The sequence below is a fragment of the Eutrema salsugineum genome, unplaced genomic scaffold, assembly GCF_000478725.1.
Source record: "Eutrema salsugineum unplaced genomic scaffold, Eutsalg1_0 scaffold_20, whole genome shotgun sequence".
Taxonomy (NCBI): Eukaryota; Viridiplantae; Streptophyta; class Magnoliopsida; order Brassicales; family Brassicaceae; genus Eutrema; species Eutrema salsugineum.
This window is the reverse complement of record NW_006256828.1, coordinates 2,215,307-2,231,798: the sequence shown is the minus strand read 5'-3', so window position 1 is coordinate 2,231,798 and position 16,492 is coordinate 2,215,307. Positions and strand designations below refer to the sequence as shown.

At 39.5% G+C, this 16,492-nt stretch overlaps 3 protein-coding genes and 1 long non-coding RNA gene across 7 annotated transcripts; all 4 read left to right on the top strand.

Moving 5' to 3' along the window:
• Positions 1-333: 333 nt before the first annotated feature.
• Positions 334-3,088, top strand: LOC18016327 (calcineurin B-like protein 9). Its single transcript, XM_006398342.2, has 9 exons — positions 334-489; positions 788-1,032; positions 1,459-1,541; positions 1,869-1,928; positions 2,023-2,131; positions 2,224-2,276; positions 2,442-2,522; positions 2,607-2,719; positions 2,804-3,088. Exons 2-9 carry the CDS (start codon positions 954-956, stop codon positions 2,865-2,867), a joined length of 642 nt encoding a protein of 213 aa, XP_006398405.1. The 5' UTR covers positions 334-489; positions 788-953; the 3' UTR covers positions 2,868-3,088.
• Positions 3,089-3,781: 693 nt separating this feature from the next.
• Positions 3,782-5,744, top strand: LOC18016227 (coiled-coil domain-containing protein 97). 3 transcript variants are annotated; one of them, XM_024155237.1, is made up of 4 exons: positions 3,782-4,029; positions 4,439-4,953; positions 5,085-5,367; positions 5,508-5,743. In XM_024155237.1, exons 1-3 carry the CDS (start codon positions 3,861-3,863, stop codon positions 5,334-5,336), a joined length of 936 nt encoding a protein of 311 aa, XP_024011005.1. In that variant the 5' UTR covers positions 3,782-3,860; the 3' UTR covers positions 5,337-5,367; positions 5,508-5,743. The 3 variants fall into 3 exon arrangements, with proteins under 3 accessions (XP_024011005.1, XP_006398404.1, XP_024011006.1); XM_024155238.1 differs by adding an exon at positions 4,167-4,219 and having other exon boundaries at positions 3,867-4,029; positions 5,085-5,744; XM_006398341.2 differs by having other exon boundaries at positions 5,085-5,738.
• A 566-nt stretch (positions 5,745-6,310) lies between these two features.
• LOC18016226 (casein kinase II subunit beta-1) lies at positions 6,311-8,438 on the top strand. 2 transcript variants are annotated; one of them, XM_006398339.2, is made up of 5 exons: positions 6,311-6,755; positions 7,161-7,382; positions 7,546-7,640; positions 7,735-7,900; positions 8,054-8,438. In XM_006398339.2, the coding sequence occupies exons 1-5, from the start codon at positions 6,545-6,547 to the stop codon at positions 8,182-8,184; spliced, it is 825 nt and encodes a 274-aa protein (XP_006398402.1). In that variant the 5' UTR covers positions 6,311-6,544; the 3' UTR covers positions 8,185-8,438. The 2 variants fall into 2 exon arrangements, with proteins under 2 accessions (XP_006398402.1, XP_006398403.1); XM_006398340.2 differs by having other exon boundaries at positions 7,531-7,640.
• Positions 8,439-8,992: 554 nt separating this feature from the next.
• On the top strand, positions 8,993-10,193 carry LOC112086397. The gene is made up of 2 exons (XR_002899521.1): positions 8,993-9,669; positions 9,925-10,193. It is a non-coding gene; the product is annotated as an uncharacterized LOC112086397 (long non-coding RNA).
• The last annotated feature ends 6,299 nt before the right edge of the window (positions 10,194-16,492 follow it).

Sequence of the window (16,492 nt, the reverse complement as noted above, 5' to 3'; positions counted from 1 at the left end):
CTAGAAAGCAGTGTTCAAACTCTTGCTCTTGTTTCGTGTTAATGAACTTAAGAATTTTTTAAAAATGAATTAAATGTTTTTGAAACAATTCCAAATCAAAGTAAAATGTCTTAAAGACATAACAGCAGTTATGGTTTTTTTTCCACACTGTAACAATGAAATAAAATTAGGTTTGGTTGAAACAAAAAGAGAGAGAGAGAGAGAGAGAGAGAGAGAGAGAGAGAGAGAGAGAGAGAGAGAGAGAGAAAATACAAAGTTGGTGTTTCGCACGCGTTCGAACTTTCACACGAGCGACACTCATCTTATAAACTCTCATAATTTCTCTCAATCGGCCTCTGAACAAACAAAAAGCCCAGCAAGTCTGTAATATGAGCAGCTAATCTCAGCCGTCCGATCATTCATCTACCATCGTCATAGATCTTCGTCGTCTCTCTCATTTTCCAAAATCCCTTCTCTCTCTCACCGAGCCGGCGAGCCGTTCTCTCGGTGGTAAGTGCTGATTTTAAATTCTATAGGGATTTTTTTTTTCTTTTTCGATCTTACCGTTTAATTTCTGGGTTCGGAGATTCTCGGGCCGCGCCTACATTACTTGTTTGATTTTCGATTAATTTCAAAATTTGTCAATCTGGTCAAATTTCTGTAACTTACTTCACGAAATCCGAGTTAAATTCTGTATTTCAATTCCCGTATCGTTAGTACTTTCTCTAGGGTTTATGCTAATTTAATCATCGTGTTCGTCTTTTAATCATAATTTTTTGGGTTCTGTGTTTCCTTTGAATATGTGTAGATTCCAAAGATGGTCATGATGATGGACAGTGATATCAGCAATCAAGCTTTACAATATCCGAAATCGTTGAATTAGCGATTTTTATCAATCGAATAAGCTTCTTCTTCTTCTTCTTCTTCTTCTTCTTCTTCTTCTCGGGTTTCTTCGTTTTTCTTCTCATCTGTAAATGGGCTGTTTTCATTCCACGGCTTCGAGAGAATTTCCGGGACACGAAAACCCTGTGAAGCTTGCCTCAGAGACAGCTTGTAAGTTAACTTGCTCAATACGTTTCATCTTCTTTTCTTGTTTTTGAAAATCGATTACGTCTCCATCTTCTTCTTAGCTTTAGATCTACAAGAGCTTGAACTTAGTGGCTGCTCCTTGACCTTTCTTCTTCTTAACTCATTTTGCTGTCCTAGGCATTCACTGATCTCAAAAATGGTGTTTTATTCATAGTCTATTTTCGTTAAAAGATTAATATCTTCCATTTCGAGGATGCTTGTCGTTAACTTAAGTCATCACATAATTTTTTCTTGGATCATATCTACTTTCGAAATGAATCTTGATCAGAGAATTTTCAACAAGTGTCTCTTCACCAATCTTTGTTGCCATATATAATTTTCTTATTGAATGACTTGATATTTATTATTAATCTCGCAGCGTTTGGCTTGTTATTTCTTTGTTTTTTCTAGTTAGTGTCAGTGAAGTTGAAGCATTGTTCGAGTTATTCAAGAGCATAAGCAGCTCGGTTGTTGATGATGGCTTGATAAACAAGGTACTGATAATCAAAAGCCTTTGATTCGTAATTCGTTTGTACCTCATGGCAGGATCTTGAGAGCTTGATGGACAGGGACATAATATTCAATGCACTATTATCCAGTTTCCATAATCTTTGTCAACTTTGTTGACTTTCGCCAATTTATTATTAGGTCATAATTGAATCTCCATGCTGATCTGTTGGCTCCGTATTGCTTACCAAGTCTATTTATTGACAGTTGACTTGAATTGTACTTCTTTTTTTATTGGTTGGTTTTGAAAATTGAAGCTTTCATGGCCCACTTTTGGATATTGTTACTTATTCAACGACCAACTTGTAATGCAGGAAGAGTTTCAACTTGCTTTGTTCAAGAACAGGAAGAAGGAAAATTTGTTTGCCAATAGGGTGAATCTCAAGATTCTCAGACCTTTATGACTTTGTAGTTGATCTTAAAGATGGGTTCTATAGAAGTACTTAATGGTAATTCCCTCTTTTGCAGATATTTGATTTGTTTGATGTCAAACGAAAGGGCGTAATTGATTTTGGAGATTTTGTGAGATCACTCAATGTTTTCCACCCTAATGCTTCTCTAGAGGAGAAAACAGACTGTAAGTTGACCATAAGCGAGTTTATATCTATCGTCGTTTCTCTAAAGCCTTCCCCTGTTTTTTATTCACATTAGTCTGTATATATATCTCAGTCACGTTTAGGCTTTATGACATGGACTGCACGGGCTTCATTGAGCGTCAAGAGGTATACATTTCTGAGATATTTCGACTTGAAAACCAATTTATGTTTTAACGTGTTAAATTTCGAACATGTTTTTCAATACTGATGATGGATGAATGTTCTTGATTTTGCATAATTTACTGAATAAACTCTTCAGAAAAATCATAATCGTGTGTGTAATTTTGGCAGGTGAAGCAAATGTTGATTGCCCTTCTCTGCGAATCTGAAATGAAACTAGCTGATGATACCATAGAAGTGATACTCGATCAGGTTCCTTGTTTATCACAACTTTTCTACTTCTACGGAAACAAAGATTGTTTTATAAAACTCGGGTCCTTTTCTTTTCGTGAACAGACATTTGAGGACGCAGATGTGGATCGGGATGGAAAGATTGGTAAGACAGAATGGAGCGATTTCGTAATCAAAAACCCATCTTTGCTTAAAATCATGACTCTTCCATATCTGAGGTATGTTTTCCCCTTACTATGAAACTTAGTTACTTGATTATTTTTGGTGCCATTTTACAAGTTTCAGGACTTTTTCAACTGCAGGGACATAACGACGACGTTTCCGAGTTTTGTCTTTAACTCGGAAGTGGATGAGATTGCCACGTGAAAAAACAAGTTGGTTTATAGAGACCAGGTTGTGAGTTGGACCAAGAACAAGACCGATTGTAACAGTGTTATGTAATGTAGTGTACTTACCCTTGGAATTTTCCAGTTTCTGGGGCTCAGTTTCAATGAAATGGATTCCTCTTGGTTATTTTTCTTTAACAGTTTTTAATATTAAGTTGTAGTTCTGCGGAAAAATAAAAACTAATACAAAATCTCACTTCTGATTAAAGATATGATTTACTATATGATTTATGTTCGTGACTTCGTGTAATAAGATTTTGAGTGAAAAAAAAACACAATGGACGAAAGAACCAAAAAAAGAAATGTTTATAAATCAACTTAACGAAAACCTCTTTTTGAGGACTGAAGTCAGTATTTGGGTCACCTCTATTCCTGAGGCATTTTTGGTCACGACTCACGACTTGTGATGTTGTAAGGTTTCTAACGCAGAAGTAATCTACCAGTTGAGATAAATAAAAATAAAAAAAAGTAATATACCAGTTGAAATTTGAAAACAAAAAAAAAGAGGTCGGTATATGGCTTTATATGCATAATAATTGTATCTGTTCCTCGTGCCTCGTGGGGTGACTTGTTGTAGTTCTATCCTTATCTTGGATCATCTTCTTTGATTTAAGGGGATTTAATGCAGTGAGTTGACCACGCACACGCAAAAAAAAAAATCAACAAATTAGTTTAGTAATTGGAAATTTAAAAGACCAAAACCAAAAATGAATTTAAAATCAAAATCAAATTTTCATGGAATCATCAAATATTGTATAATAAATCGGATGAATACAAACCGAACCAAACCATAAACCGGATTATCCCTCCACCTGCTGACAAGAAATGCTGGATAGGTACGAGCGAGAAAGCCCAGTACCAAACTAACACCGCCAAAGCCTTCTCACGAGACCAGCACGTGAGCGAAGAAGATTTACAATTACAGGTTACAGATTTCTGATCGAGAGGAGAAGCAACGGGAGAGAAGAAGAAGATGGAGGGAAGAGCAATGAAAGAAGCGGCGGCTGGAGAAATTGCGGCGAGGCTTTCCTCTCTCGACGATCTCTACTTCCCGCGCGCCGTCCAATCAACCGCTGCATCTTCCGACCAACGCAAATCCATCCTCCTAGACCTCCTCCGTCGTGATCCCGCCGTTTTCCTTGGTAATTTTCCAGTCAATTTCTCGATATTAATACGAATTTCTTCACATTATCTGCGGAATTTTACGAATTTGCCTTCTTAGTCATCTTAGTTTTATGCGATTTTAGACTAAAAAACCCTATCACGGTTTTGATTTCAGGACTCAATTGAAAACCTAGTTGTTTGCATTGATTCAGAGCGATATGGATCTCAGTTGAGTTTGATGCTCTAAATTTCTCGTGAAACTACCGATTCGTATACCTATTTCTTCATGGCGGTGTGGAAATTTATGAATAGATTAGTATTGGCTTCTAATTTATCTTAAGATTCTTAACTATCTAATTATTGAGTGTGTAATGCATTTGTTAGGCTAAAGCCTATCGCTATTTTTGATCTCGGAACTGAGACTTTTTTGTTTTGCTTTGATTTCAGAGCGTTATGGATCGCAGTTAAGTGTAGATGAATTGCTTGAGTTTGATGCTTTGAAACATGACTACGAGGTTGATTGGCACTTGAAAAGCCTGCGGAAGAAGATAAGTCCAACATCAGAAGAGCTGAAATCGAGGTCTGTAGCTGTGAGGAATAGGAGACTGGCGTACTTGAACGAGCTTGTATCAAAAGGACAGTATTTCTCTGAGGATGCTATGAGAGATAGAGAGCCGTATCTACACCACGAGTATGTCGGGAAATTTCAGGATTTGACGGGTAGGAACATGGCTAGGCCTGGAGAACGTTGGTCAGAGACATTGATGAGACAGGCAGAGGAGGCTAAGTTGGTTTCTCGGATTAGAGAGGAGCAGCAAAGGTTAGGTGTTGCGGAGAGTGATTGGGTTGGCAATGAGAAGATGGAGGAATCAGAACATGATGACGAAGAAGAAGAAGAGGAAGAAGTGGAATCAGAACATGACGAAGATGCGAAAATGCAAGCTAGCTCAAGTATTGTAGAGGTAACTTGTTTTTTTTTTTTTTGTTGTTGTTTATGTTGGTTCGAAGATCATAAATCTCTCGTTCTAGATTTGTTTACTTAATTGTATTGAGAAACCCTCTTTTACAATCTAGTTTCTGGTTTTTATTTCAGGCTACTAGATTCACAGATAGCAACGGATCATCAAATAATAGAGAACAGAACGATAGGGCAACATTTTTACCGCCAGAGGAGATGCAAGATCTGATGGATCAGTTCATATCAATCATGCACCAGAAGTTCTTGTCGGGAGAAGATCATCAGCATTTGGATTACACAAAGATAGACAATGACGAGACTCTTGATGATCATTGGCTTCGAGAGGTTGGCCTTGACGCTGAAGAAAAGTACTTTGGTGAAGACTAATGGACACACTCAGATACCTTTCCTGGTCTTTGTAAGATATGATCTCTCCTCGCACTCTCTCTCTCTCTTTTTATCTGCAACAATGTTGATGGATACGGAAATTGCTCATATAGGAGATAGCTATACCAAAAGATAAGCTTATGATAAAGAGAGTGATTTCATATTTCGTAGGAAATGTCATTACAAGCCCAAACACCACCACGATCTCATGTTAGGATTTTGGAGTTGCCTTTGGTTGAGAGATGATCTTGAAATCTCCATGTGCTAGTAGGATTGGTTAGTTTAATCAAATGATTATAGTGTTAGTGGTTTTTGTTCATTTGGTCGAAAAGTCTGGATTCAGTTTCTATTTAGTTGTGTATATATATAATCATTGTGAATTTACATGATTTCGGAGGGTATGAGATTTCCCATGGAATTGTATACCATAAAAGTTAATAGTAGGTTGAGTGAAAGAGTAGCATAGTAAAATGATGGGATGCTAATTTGGCAATATAATAACAAAATAGTAAAAATTGGTTTTAGTAGAACAGCATTAATTCGGATATAAAACAAAAGAATTTGTACTGTTCAAAATCTTAGTTTTTTCTTACAACGCAAGAACGTGAAAAAGAAATGGTTGAGTAGAAAGAATATTAACATGATTAAACACATTTAAAGACATGTCTATACGATGTTTCTCTGATGCAATCAATATTCAATATCAGAATTTTGTTCCATATACATACACGTAATGTGCGTTTTACGAGCAGCCGTCTGTGTAGTGAACTGCCACGTCTCGAACCGGAAGTTTGGTGGTTGGACTGCGAACCCATCTCTCCACTTTCTCTCAGTGGCTGCCGATTCACCGCTCCACTTCCTCCCTCGTCTCCGGGAACCTATAACTTTATTCCGCTATTTCCCATTTTGCCCCTCCTTTTGTTTTTTAAAAATATTTTTGTATTCCACAACAATCCAACGGTGAAAAGAAAAAAAAAAAATTAAAAAACAATCTTCTCTGTACTAAAACAGAAATACGAGAGAACAAGATTCGGCAAGAGAAAAAGCTTCCATTTCAAAACCCTAGAGCTCAATTTTTAAGCCAGGTACGGCCGTCATTTCTCGATCTCACCGGCATGAATCGCCGCCGGTGAAGGTGTTCAATAGCTGTATCGGAAAACTGAAATAGTTAGAGAGAGAGAGAGAGATTTGTTAGCGAATTTAGAATCATGTATAGAGAGAGAGGTACGGTTGGTTCGAGACCGGAGGTTGTGGATCGTAAACGGATCAACGAAGCTCTGGAACGGCCCTCTCCGTCGACGTCTCGTCAAGTTAACGGCAAGGGAAAAGGAACCGTAACGGCGGCGGCGCACTCCGTCTTAATGGGGAAGCAGTCACATGACCTTAGAGATTCGCGTTCTAAGAATAACGTTTCAAACGGTGAGTTTCATTTTTGCTGCTCTCGTTTTGTGTGTGCTATTGAAATCGCATTTGGCATTTGGATTTTTTCCTATTTTGTTGGATTTGAGACTTAACCTAGAATTAGCTATGTGTCTTCCTGATTTGGGAATCAATGATATGTCTAATTGGTGAATTGATGAAATTTTAATTTCCTATCATGTTCCCTCGTTTATGGCAGAGAGATATTGGATATTAATCATACATTTGCAAAACGCTTTTATATTAACCAAAACGCTTATGTATCGTTCATTGTAGAGGTATTGGGTGTTTTGCTTCTGTTTCATGAGCTGAATTAAGCAACCCATTTATTAGTCTATGGAACTCTTATTAAAGAAATTGTAACTGATGAAATGTTTTGTGTGCTTCTCCTCTTATTGGCAATAGATGAATCAGACACAGACAGTGAAGAAGAGTCAGATGTCAGTGGTTCTGATGGAGAGGACACTTCATGGATATCTTGGTTCTGCAATTTACGGGGAAACGAGTTCTTCTGTGAAGTTGATGATGATTACATCCAAGATGACTTCAACTTGTGTGGACTCAGCAGTCTAGTTCCGTACTACGAGTACGCTCTTGATTTGATTCTCGATGTCGAGTCTTCTCATGGTAAGTTATAATGTTTTCTTTTCATCCAACTTAGCTTGCGGTCTAGCTAGGCACAGAGTCTGCATTCAGGGATAGCAGTGAAACCGATATGGTTCGCTTTACGTGATTGTGTCTCTGGAATTTTTGATTTGGATTGGATCGGTAACAGGAGAGATGTTTACAGAGGAACAGAATGAATTGATCGAGTCAGCAGCTGAGATGCTTTATGGACTTATTCACGCTCGTTACATTTTGACAAGCAAAGGATTGGCTGCAATGGTACCAAAAAAATTCTTTGTACTCATTTGTATATTTTAAACATCACATAAAAGATTCACTTGATGATTCTCTATCCTTGATGATTTATTTGCAGTTAGACAAATACAAAAACTATGATTTTGGAAGATGCCCGAGAGTTTATTGCTGTGGCCAACCTTGTCTTCCGGTTGGTCAATCGGATTTACCACGATCAAGCACGGTGAAGATATATTGCCCTAAATGCGAGGACATTTACTACCCACGATCAAAATATCAAGGCAGTATCCTTTTTGTTTCCCACACTTTCATTTCGTGCTGAAAACTTGAATATGTCTGATGTTTGATTTCTATGCCTAAAGCAATCATCTTTTTGAGTTTCTATAGATCTTGCAGCTGTTGATCTTTTTTGGGTTTTCCTTAAAGCAATTGAACAGACATAGATGGAGCTTACTTTGGGACAACACTTCCACATCTGTTCTTGATGACTTATGGGCATCTGAAGCCACCAAAGGCAACAACAAACTATGTTCCAAGAGTGTTTGGGTTCAAATTATACAAGCCGTGAAGGAAGTTTAAGAAAGAACCCCAAGAACCAAGATCATGGCTTTGGATTTGGAAAATAGAAAGAAAGGCATTGTAATCAAGAAAAGGTGAAGGAGTCATGTCTCTATTTGTCATCATCAGGTACATATATTAGAAGCAAGCAAAAAGCATGGTTAGAAGAAGAAAAACGAAAATCCTTTTGATGAGTTTGTTAAACTTGAACCTGTATCTGCCTACGATTTGTAATCTTTTTTTTGTTGTTGTTTTGTTTCTTCTCACTGTCAGATGATATCAGACAGTTTAACCATATATCAAAAAAAAAATGTTCTCTTTTAGCATTTTAAAGAAAATTGGCTTGGTAAGCCTTGTCACACGGGTGGAGTTCAACATGTAAAATATGTAATATATTTATTTTTTGGATTAGAAATTAGGATTTCGGGCTTACAAGAGTTTAGAGTTGAGTTAGATCAGTTTGATTAGTCCCACAATAGATTATGTGATCCATCAGGAAGATGACAGTAATAGGAGAAGATGATACAGGGACACAGACATTCAATGTCCCCCCTCACTATCTGCAACATGTTGATAAAAAAAATTAAACAAAACTTATGGTTAGGCCATCGTTAGAATGACGTAATTATTGGTGACATATATTCTATGGATTGGACGGCCACTAGAAATCATGATTTCAGTATGTTTCTCTCTTAAGAACTAACGAGGAAAGTCGCTCTGCTTCTCTCGTAAGTTATTAACGTCATGGTGGGAAAGAGACATGTTTGAATTTTTTGCAATATATAAGAGGAACCCCTCTTCAACTGCTACACAGCTACAGCGTCTTAAAAACTATTAAAGAAATGTTCAACAGAAGAAGAGTTTACTCAAAAGCATCGTAGAGCGTAAGAAGATGTCCACCGTGGCCGTGCGCGGCATAGGTAACTCAGGTAAAAGTATTTGATTGAATCTTGATGAAATATTTGGGTCAATAAAAACAATCAGTATTTGATCACACAGTGTAATTTGATTGCAAGAGCGTAGGAACGTGTCTTCCCGTTCTCGGCAGCAGGAAATAATGTTCCTGGAGATATCGAGGCTGGAGAGAGACGCTGCAGTGAGGGCCGTGAACGAGTTGGGTCAGCCCAGGTCCAAGATCACACACCTCGTCTTCTGCAGCCCATCACGCCGCGTCACCACCACACCTGACTACCATCTCACAAGGCTCCTCGACGTTGGCCCATCGGTTCAACATCTCTCGTACCAGCGAGGCTTCTCGAGAGACGCAGCCTCGTCACCATAGAGAGATCGCTGCTGCAGTACCTGATGTTAAGGTCCTTGAGAAGGAGCTCAAAGCTGCCCGCAAGAAGTCTGAAACTGACCGGATTCAACTTAGGCTGAAAATTGCAGAGACGGCTAGCTATATTGCGTTCTGAGCTCGGGCTGCCTCAGGAGGGGCAGACTCACCCTGTGCGTACTGAAAACTCAAGGGGATCTCGTCGCACTCGCAACTGAGGTATGAGGTGACTGTTTACCTCCTTTGCTCATTTGAACAAGACTTTTGATATATATTGTTCTTGGTTTTGGTTTGTTTGTGGTTTCCGAACCAACGGTGGCTCTGTTTTTGGTTTATGTGTGTGTTGTTGTTTGATCATATAAAGTTCTTAATTGTGCCATTGCTAATGTTAACTCTGGATCATATATTATTGTGGCGAAAGTTTTGGTTCCAATAAAGCCTATTTGGTTTCATTTTATATTAACTTTTTGATAGGTTGGATGTACCGTTAGCCTTTGTGAGAAGGCTTAGACTCGAAGATTGAAGAAGTTATTTACTTGTGAGTTGTGAAATGAACACTCTAACTGAGAAAAGAGTGTCCGAATTTTAATAATGTGTCTCAGCATCCCGTTCTATCCTTATGATATTGATGTTTGGTTGTACTATCTTTCTTTTTTTTTTTTTTCTTTTCTTGTTTTTATGAACTTTTTGTATTAAAGAGATGATTCTCTAGGGGATATTCAAGGTTTTGCCGTTTGGTTCTGTTTCTTTGTGTTATTGTTTAACAGTTCTTGTTTGTCTACACAAAATGTTAATACGGATTATTAAAAATGACAAACTTGTAAACTCAATATTATTTCTGTGTGTTTACATCGTTCATAGGGTTGGCTATTTATACAAGAGGGAGAGACTAGAGCCCTAACACAATCAGAAAATAATCTCTAGAGAATATACAAATGTATCTTCTAATATAGGAATATTCCTCTAATACTTCCCCTCAAATTGGAGCATACAAGTTTGCTATGCCCAACTTGATCAAAAATGCATCAAATTCCTTTTTACCCAATGCCTTAGTAAGAATGTCGGCAAGTTGCTCTTTCGTTGAAACGTGCACAGATTTGATAATGCCACGAATAATGTCATCACGAACAAAATGACAATCCAGTTCAACATGTTTAGTTCGTTCATGAAACACGGGATTGGCACTGATATGCAGAGCAGGTTTACTATCACATAAAAGTGACATAGGCTCCGTGTGTTTCATACCCATTTCACCAAGCAATGCTTTAATCCATCGAAGCTCTGCGTTAGCCTCAGTCATCGCCCGATACTCTGCTTCCGTAGAGGACCGAGAGACAGTATCCTGTTTTTGACATTTCCATGTGACCGGCGAAGAACCAAATTGAATAATGTATATCCCGTAATAGATCGCCTTGTTAAAGGACAAGATGCCCAATCCGAGTTACACCAACCACCGACATGGAAGTTATCCTCCGCACGAAGAAGAATACCTTGTCCGAGTGTCCCTTTGAGATAGCGCACAACCTTTAAAACTGCGAGCGATCTCTAGGAGACTGCATAAATTGAGAAAGCACATGAATAATATAAGCAAGATCCGGACGTGTTGCAGATAGGTAGATAAGACGCCCCACCAATCTTCGATAACGTTCCGGATCAGCGAGTAGAGGACCGTCAACAAGACCCAATTGATGATTCTGATCAATAGGAGAACCGGCCGGTTTACACCCAAGGAGACCCATCTCGGAAACAATATCAGTCGCATACTTCCGTTGGCAAAGATAGATGCCGGATGAGTTTCAAGCTACTTCCAAGCCAAGGAAATACTTAACCGCTCCTAGATCCTTCATGCGGAAACACAGAGACAAGTAATCTTTAAACGTTTGGATCGCCGTAGGAGAATTACCCGAAATGATCAGATCATCGACGTATACCAAGATGCGGAGAGAAACATCATTCTTGGAGTAGACGAAGAGAGAGTAATCAGCACGAGACTGGGTAAAACCATATGCAAGAAGCGCATCAGCTAGTTTAGCAAACCAACAGCGAGGAGCCTGCTTTAAACCATACAAAGACTTTTGAAGTCGACAAACGCGAGTTTCACCATCAGGACGAAAACCCGGAGGAAGCTTCATGTAGACAACATCATGAAGATCACTATGAAGAAAAGCGTTGTGGACGTCCATCTGATGAACCTCGTGATTATTTTTAGCAGCAAAATCAAGAAATATGCGAACCGTCTTCATCATTGCCACTGGTGCAAAAGTCTCCTCATAATCAAAACCTTCCTCTTGATGATTACCAAGAACGACAAGACGGGCTTTATATCGTTTAATCGATCCATCGGATCTGTATTTCGTCGTAAAAACCCATTTGCACCCAAGTGCTTTCTTGTCCGGAGGCAAATCCTCAAGTCTCCATGTTTGCAATTCCTCAAGAGAATTCTACTCCAAATGCACCGCTTGTTCCCAATGTTTCTGTTTCATGGCCTCTTGAAATGAGCGAGGCTCAATATTAGTAGTTAAAGCCAATATAAACTTGCGATGATTAGGGGAAAACCGATCAATAGAAACATAGTTAGACAGAGGATAGAAGGAACCTGAGGATGGCTGAGGAGCGGGTTCATCTGGAGCGAGAGAGAGTGGAGGAGTCGAAGCTGACAAGGACTCAACAACAAAATCACGTAGCTTGACGTTCGGAATCCGAACACGATGTCCTCGGCCAAGAGGTTCCTCTATAATATCAGATGAGTTTTCCACAACTTGATCCGAAGCATTAGTATCAACATCTAAAACCGTTTCTGTTTGAGGAGCAGAGTCAGATTCACTAGAAACAGGATCACTATTTCGATCATGCACCATTGGAGCCACGTCTATGGGATCATCAGCAGCGGTGTTCGTAAGAGGAGAAGGTAATGTGGTATGTTCCAACAATGGTGGAGATTCAGAAGCAGAAAAAGGAAATGTCTGCTCATGAAAAACCACATCCCGAGAAGTGATAACAGTATGACGTTCCAAATCATATAGTTTCCAGCCTTTCTTTCCATAAGGATAGCCCAAGAATACACAGCGTCAACTTCGTGGAGCAAATTTATCACCTTTATAATCACAATTGTGAGCATAAGCAAGGCAACCAAGAACACGTATGTGTTTATAACCCGGTTCATGACCATAGAGCTTCTCGAAAGGGGTTTTATTCTGAAGCAACACCGAAGGAGTTCGGTTGATTAGATATCCTACTGTGAGTACACACTCCCCCCAATATTCAATCGAAAGATTTGCTTGAAAACGAAGAGCCCTGGCAACATTCAAGATATGTCGGTGCTTACGTTCAACACGACCGTTCTGTTGCGGTGTATGGACGCAAGATGTTTCATGTATGATGCCTTGTTCGCGAAAAAACTCTGTGAGACACATAAACTCAGTCCCGTTATCACTTTGTATAGTCTTAACCTTCTTGTCAAATTGTCTTTCGATCATGGCAAGAAAATTGCGGATCTGTTGGGAAACCATTGCCTTATCAGCGGGGAGATAGAGCCAGACAACACTCGAATAGTCATCGACAATGGTTAAAAAATATCTTGAACCACAGAACGTATTACGATAGGGTCCCCATAAGTCAACATGTATCAAATCAAAAACTGCTAATGCATTATTCAAACTATCCGGAAAAGACTGTCGAGTTTGTTTAGCTCTAACACAGACATCACAATGTTTAAGAGAAAAATCAGTACTACTAGACGAACTACTAGCTCTAGGGACTATTCCAGTAATCTGGGACGACGGATGACCAAGACGCTGATGCCACAACATTGTATCCTCGCGAACACTTGTCTGAAACACAGCCAATGTCTCAATGCCACGGAAACGGTAAAGTCCCTCTCTCTCTCGTTCACCCGCTCCAATCAGCATCCTGGTATTGCGATCCTGCAAAATCATCAGCTTATCAGTAGCCTGACCGACTAGATAGTTATCGGTGACAAGTTGGCCATACGAGATAAGATTCGTATGAAATCCGTCAATGTAGAAAACATCTTTCAAAGAAACACCCGAGGTAAAATGGACTGTCCCCTGTTTCGATGCACATGCATTCGATCCAGCAGGTAGTATGACCGGGAGAGGAGATATATCTCGGAGATCCGTCAACAAATCAAGACAACCTGTCATGTGATGTGTGGCTCCAGTATCTAATATCCATATTGTATCATTATTCTTACCACCAGAATTCGAAACAGGCTTGCCCGCATTGATCATCCGCTTGACCACACTCCATTAGTCTTTAGTAAGCCCAGCTAAACCTTGTCGATCACTGTCGGTAATCATCACTTGAGACCCAGCAATGGCAGAGTTAGCCGCAGAAATCTGAGTCACATTTGCACAAGGAGCTCCACCATTTCCACGACCTGTCGCAGAGCCCCTACCACCACCTCTGTTTCGCTGTTTATCGGTCCACCAATCAGGGTACCCGATCACTTTGAAGCACATCGTCAATTCATGACCCAGCTTGCCACAAGCGGCGCAGACGCGAGTTGGATCGGGAGTGTTTAACCCACCTCGAGAACCACCAGACGGCGTAACGTCACGAGTCCTTACCGGAGGAGATTGACGAGACTCGGGAGTAGCTTGGGAAGTGAATCCCATCACCGCGACTTCTGCAGTCGCATTGGAACGAACCGTTTCGTTCTGCAAAATGGTCTGATAGACACTGTCAAGATCGGGAAGAGGAGAGATAGCACAGATTTGAGAGCGAATAACCCCGTGGATGGAATCATCAAGCCCTGAGAGAAAATCGTGCCGTGCACCCAAAGAGTTTTTCTCTCCTTGTCGTGAGCTGCGTTTAGATCGCATTCACACTTGCCACACGTACAATGTTTGGAGTTCATACATTTTTCAATGGCGTCCCATATTTTGGTGAGGCGACCGAAATAATCATCCACAGAAGCTCCGTTTTGTTTACACGTAGCAAGAGAGTTCCGAAGCTGCTGTAAACGAGCACCACTCTTCACCGAAAAACGCTTTTTAATGATATCCCACAGATCTTTCGCGACCTCACGAGTGGAGATGGAGGAGCGAAGCCTGGGTTCGATCGTCAACTTGATCCAACCGATGAGCAGATGATTGTTTGCTGTCCAATCCTCGAGAGTTGCATCACCATCCTTTGGTTTCGGAATACTCCCATCCAAAAAACCAAACTTCTTTCTGGAGCTCGACGCCATTCGCAGATTACGAGCCCACTCATCGTAATTCAAACCGTTGAGAAGCGGCTGTGAAATTACAGCACCAGGGTTATCCCCGGAGGTGAGATCGAAAGGAGAAATTGTCTTGTAGGTGGCTTCTTTTGGAATGACGGCCATTATGATGTCAAGAAGAAGATAACGCCGAGAGGCTTAATGCTCTGTTTTTATTCTGAAAAACAGAGGTTGCAGAGAACGCAGTCTGTGAAGAGACTCAGCAGAGAAAACGTACAGCCGGTCGAGAGACGCGGCGGAGAAGCTGCAGCCGGTCGAGAGACGCGGCGGAGAAACCAAAAAATGACTTGCAGCACCGTCGAGGGACAGGCGCAGCAGAGAGAAGAAAAAAAAACTTTGAACTAGGTCTGTCAGATCGATTTCTCTGATACCATGACAAACTTGTAAACTCAGTATTATTTTTGTGTGTTTACATCGTTCATAGGGTTGGCTATTTATACAAGAGGGAGAGACTAAAGCCCTAACACAATCAGAAAATAATCTTTAGAGAATATACAAGTGTATCTTCTAATATAGGAATATTCCTCTAATAAAAAAAAAAGAGAGAAATAATATACTATGGCAAAAATCTTGTTTTTAATAACGTTTAGCCCGTTGAGCTTATCTAACCAGAAAAATCCCATACGTTTAATTTTCTCATTTTCTGTTAATTCTGTTTGATAGGTTAGAGGTACCGTTAGTCTTTTGTGAGAAGGAAGGCTCGAACCTCAGGTGACTTCTCAGCATGGACTACTATCCTTATGTTACTATCCTTATCTTTACATGTTTCGATCGAATTTGCAATAAAATGTAAAAGATATCTACCTCTGCTATTCGTCATTTCCCATGATATTTTATGCTTTGAAGACAAGCTTCTCTCTCTCTATAAATATCTTTCTCTCTCTATGTTCAACTTTGATTTTCCCTCCACAATTTAGATACGATTGCGATTGTTAACAAACTAGGTAGAATTTGTTCGGAAATGAACTTGGCAATTGGCAATCTTCAGCACCACTAAATTCGATCCTTACGTTGTGGAGAGGGAGAGGAAAGTGATGATGTGTTTACCTGCGAGGTTTTTCAACTTGTTTCCATGATTATGAGGAATCTCGGTTCCAATGCGGCAATGTGTAAAACATCTTTCTTTGTGTTTGTATTATAGAAGTTTTTTTTTTTTTTGTAAACTAGGATGGGGTTCGGGCAAACGGAGCGGCATCGCTAGTATAAAATTATATAAGTGGGACTTTGATGGATATTTCTAATAAGTTTCATCTGAAATAATTAAATACACAAGAGATGTGTAGACAACGGAGAGAAAAGGGGTGGTGGGTTAGAGACAGAGTATTTGTAATCATTAAAATTCTGCTGTTGTGGTTAACCATCTGAATTATTGACTTCCTTTCTAAGTAACCAATTAATAATTATATCGTATAGACGAATATGAGTCAATCCAATAAATACAAGTTTTGACCAATATCAAACGCTATTAATAATTTTCTTTTAGAGCTTTTGACGAGACTTGTCGACTTATTATAGTAAAACACTTTCACCATTACCAAACAATAGGATTTAGACATCCCTTACTTAGATTTTCATTTCAAATAAAAGGTTAGGTCGCGATATTTGTGTCGATGCGCACGACCTAGTCCAACCCGCTCTAATTTTCTCATATGAAGCAATGCATTTATAGCATTGTCCGATGTGTGTATCGAAGAAAAGCAAGAAACGTTTTCTTTTTCCCTTTTAGAAAGAAGAAAAAAAAACAAAGAATCGTTGAAGAAATTGTTTATCTATTTATGCTTTATCGTTAAATTTTCT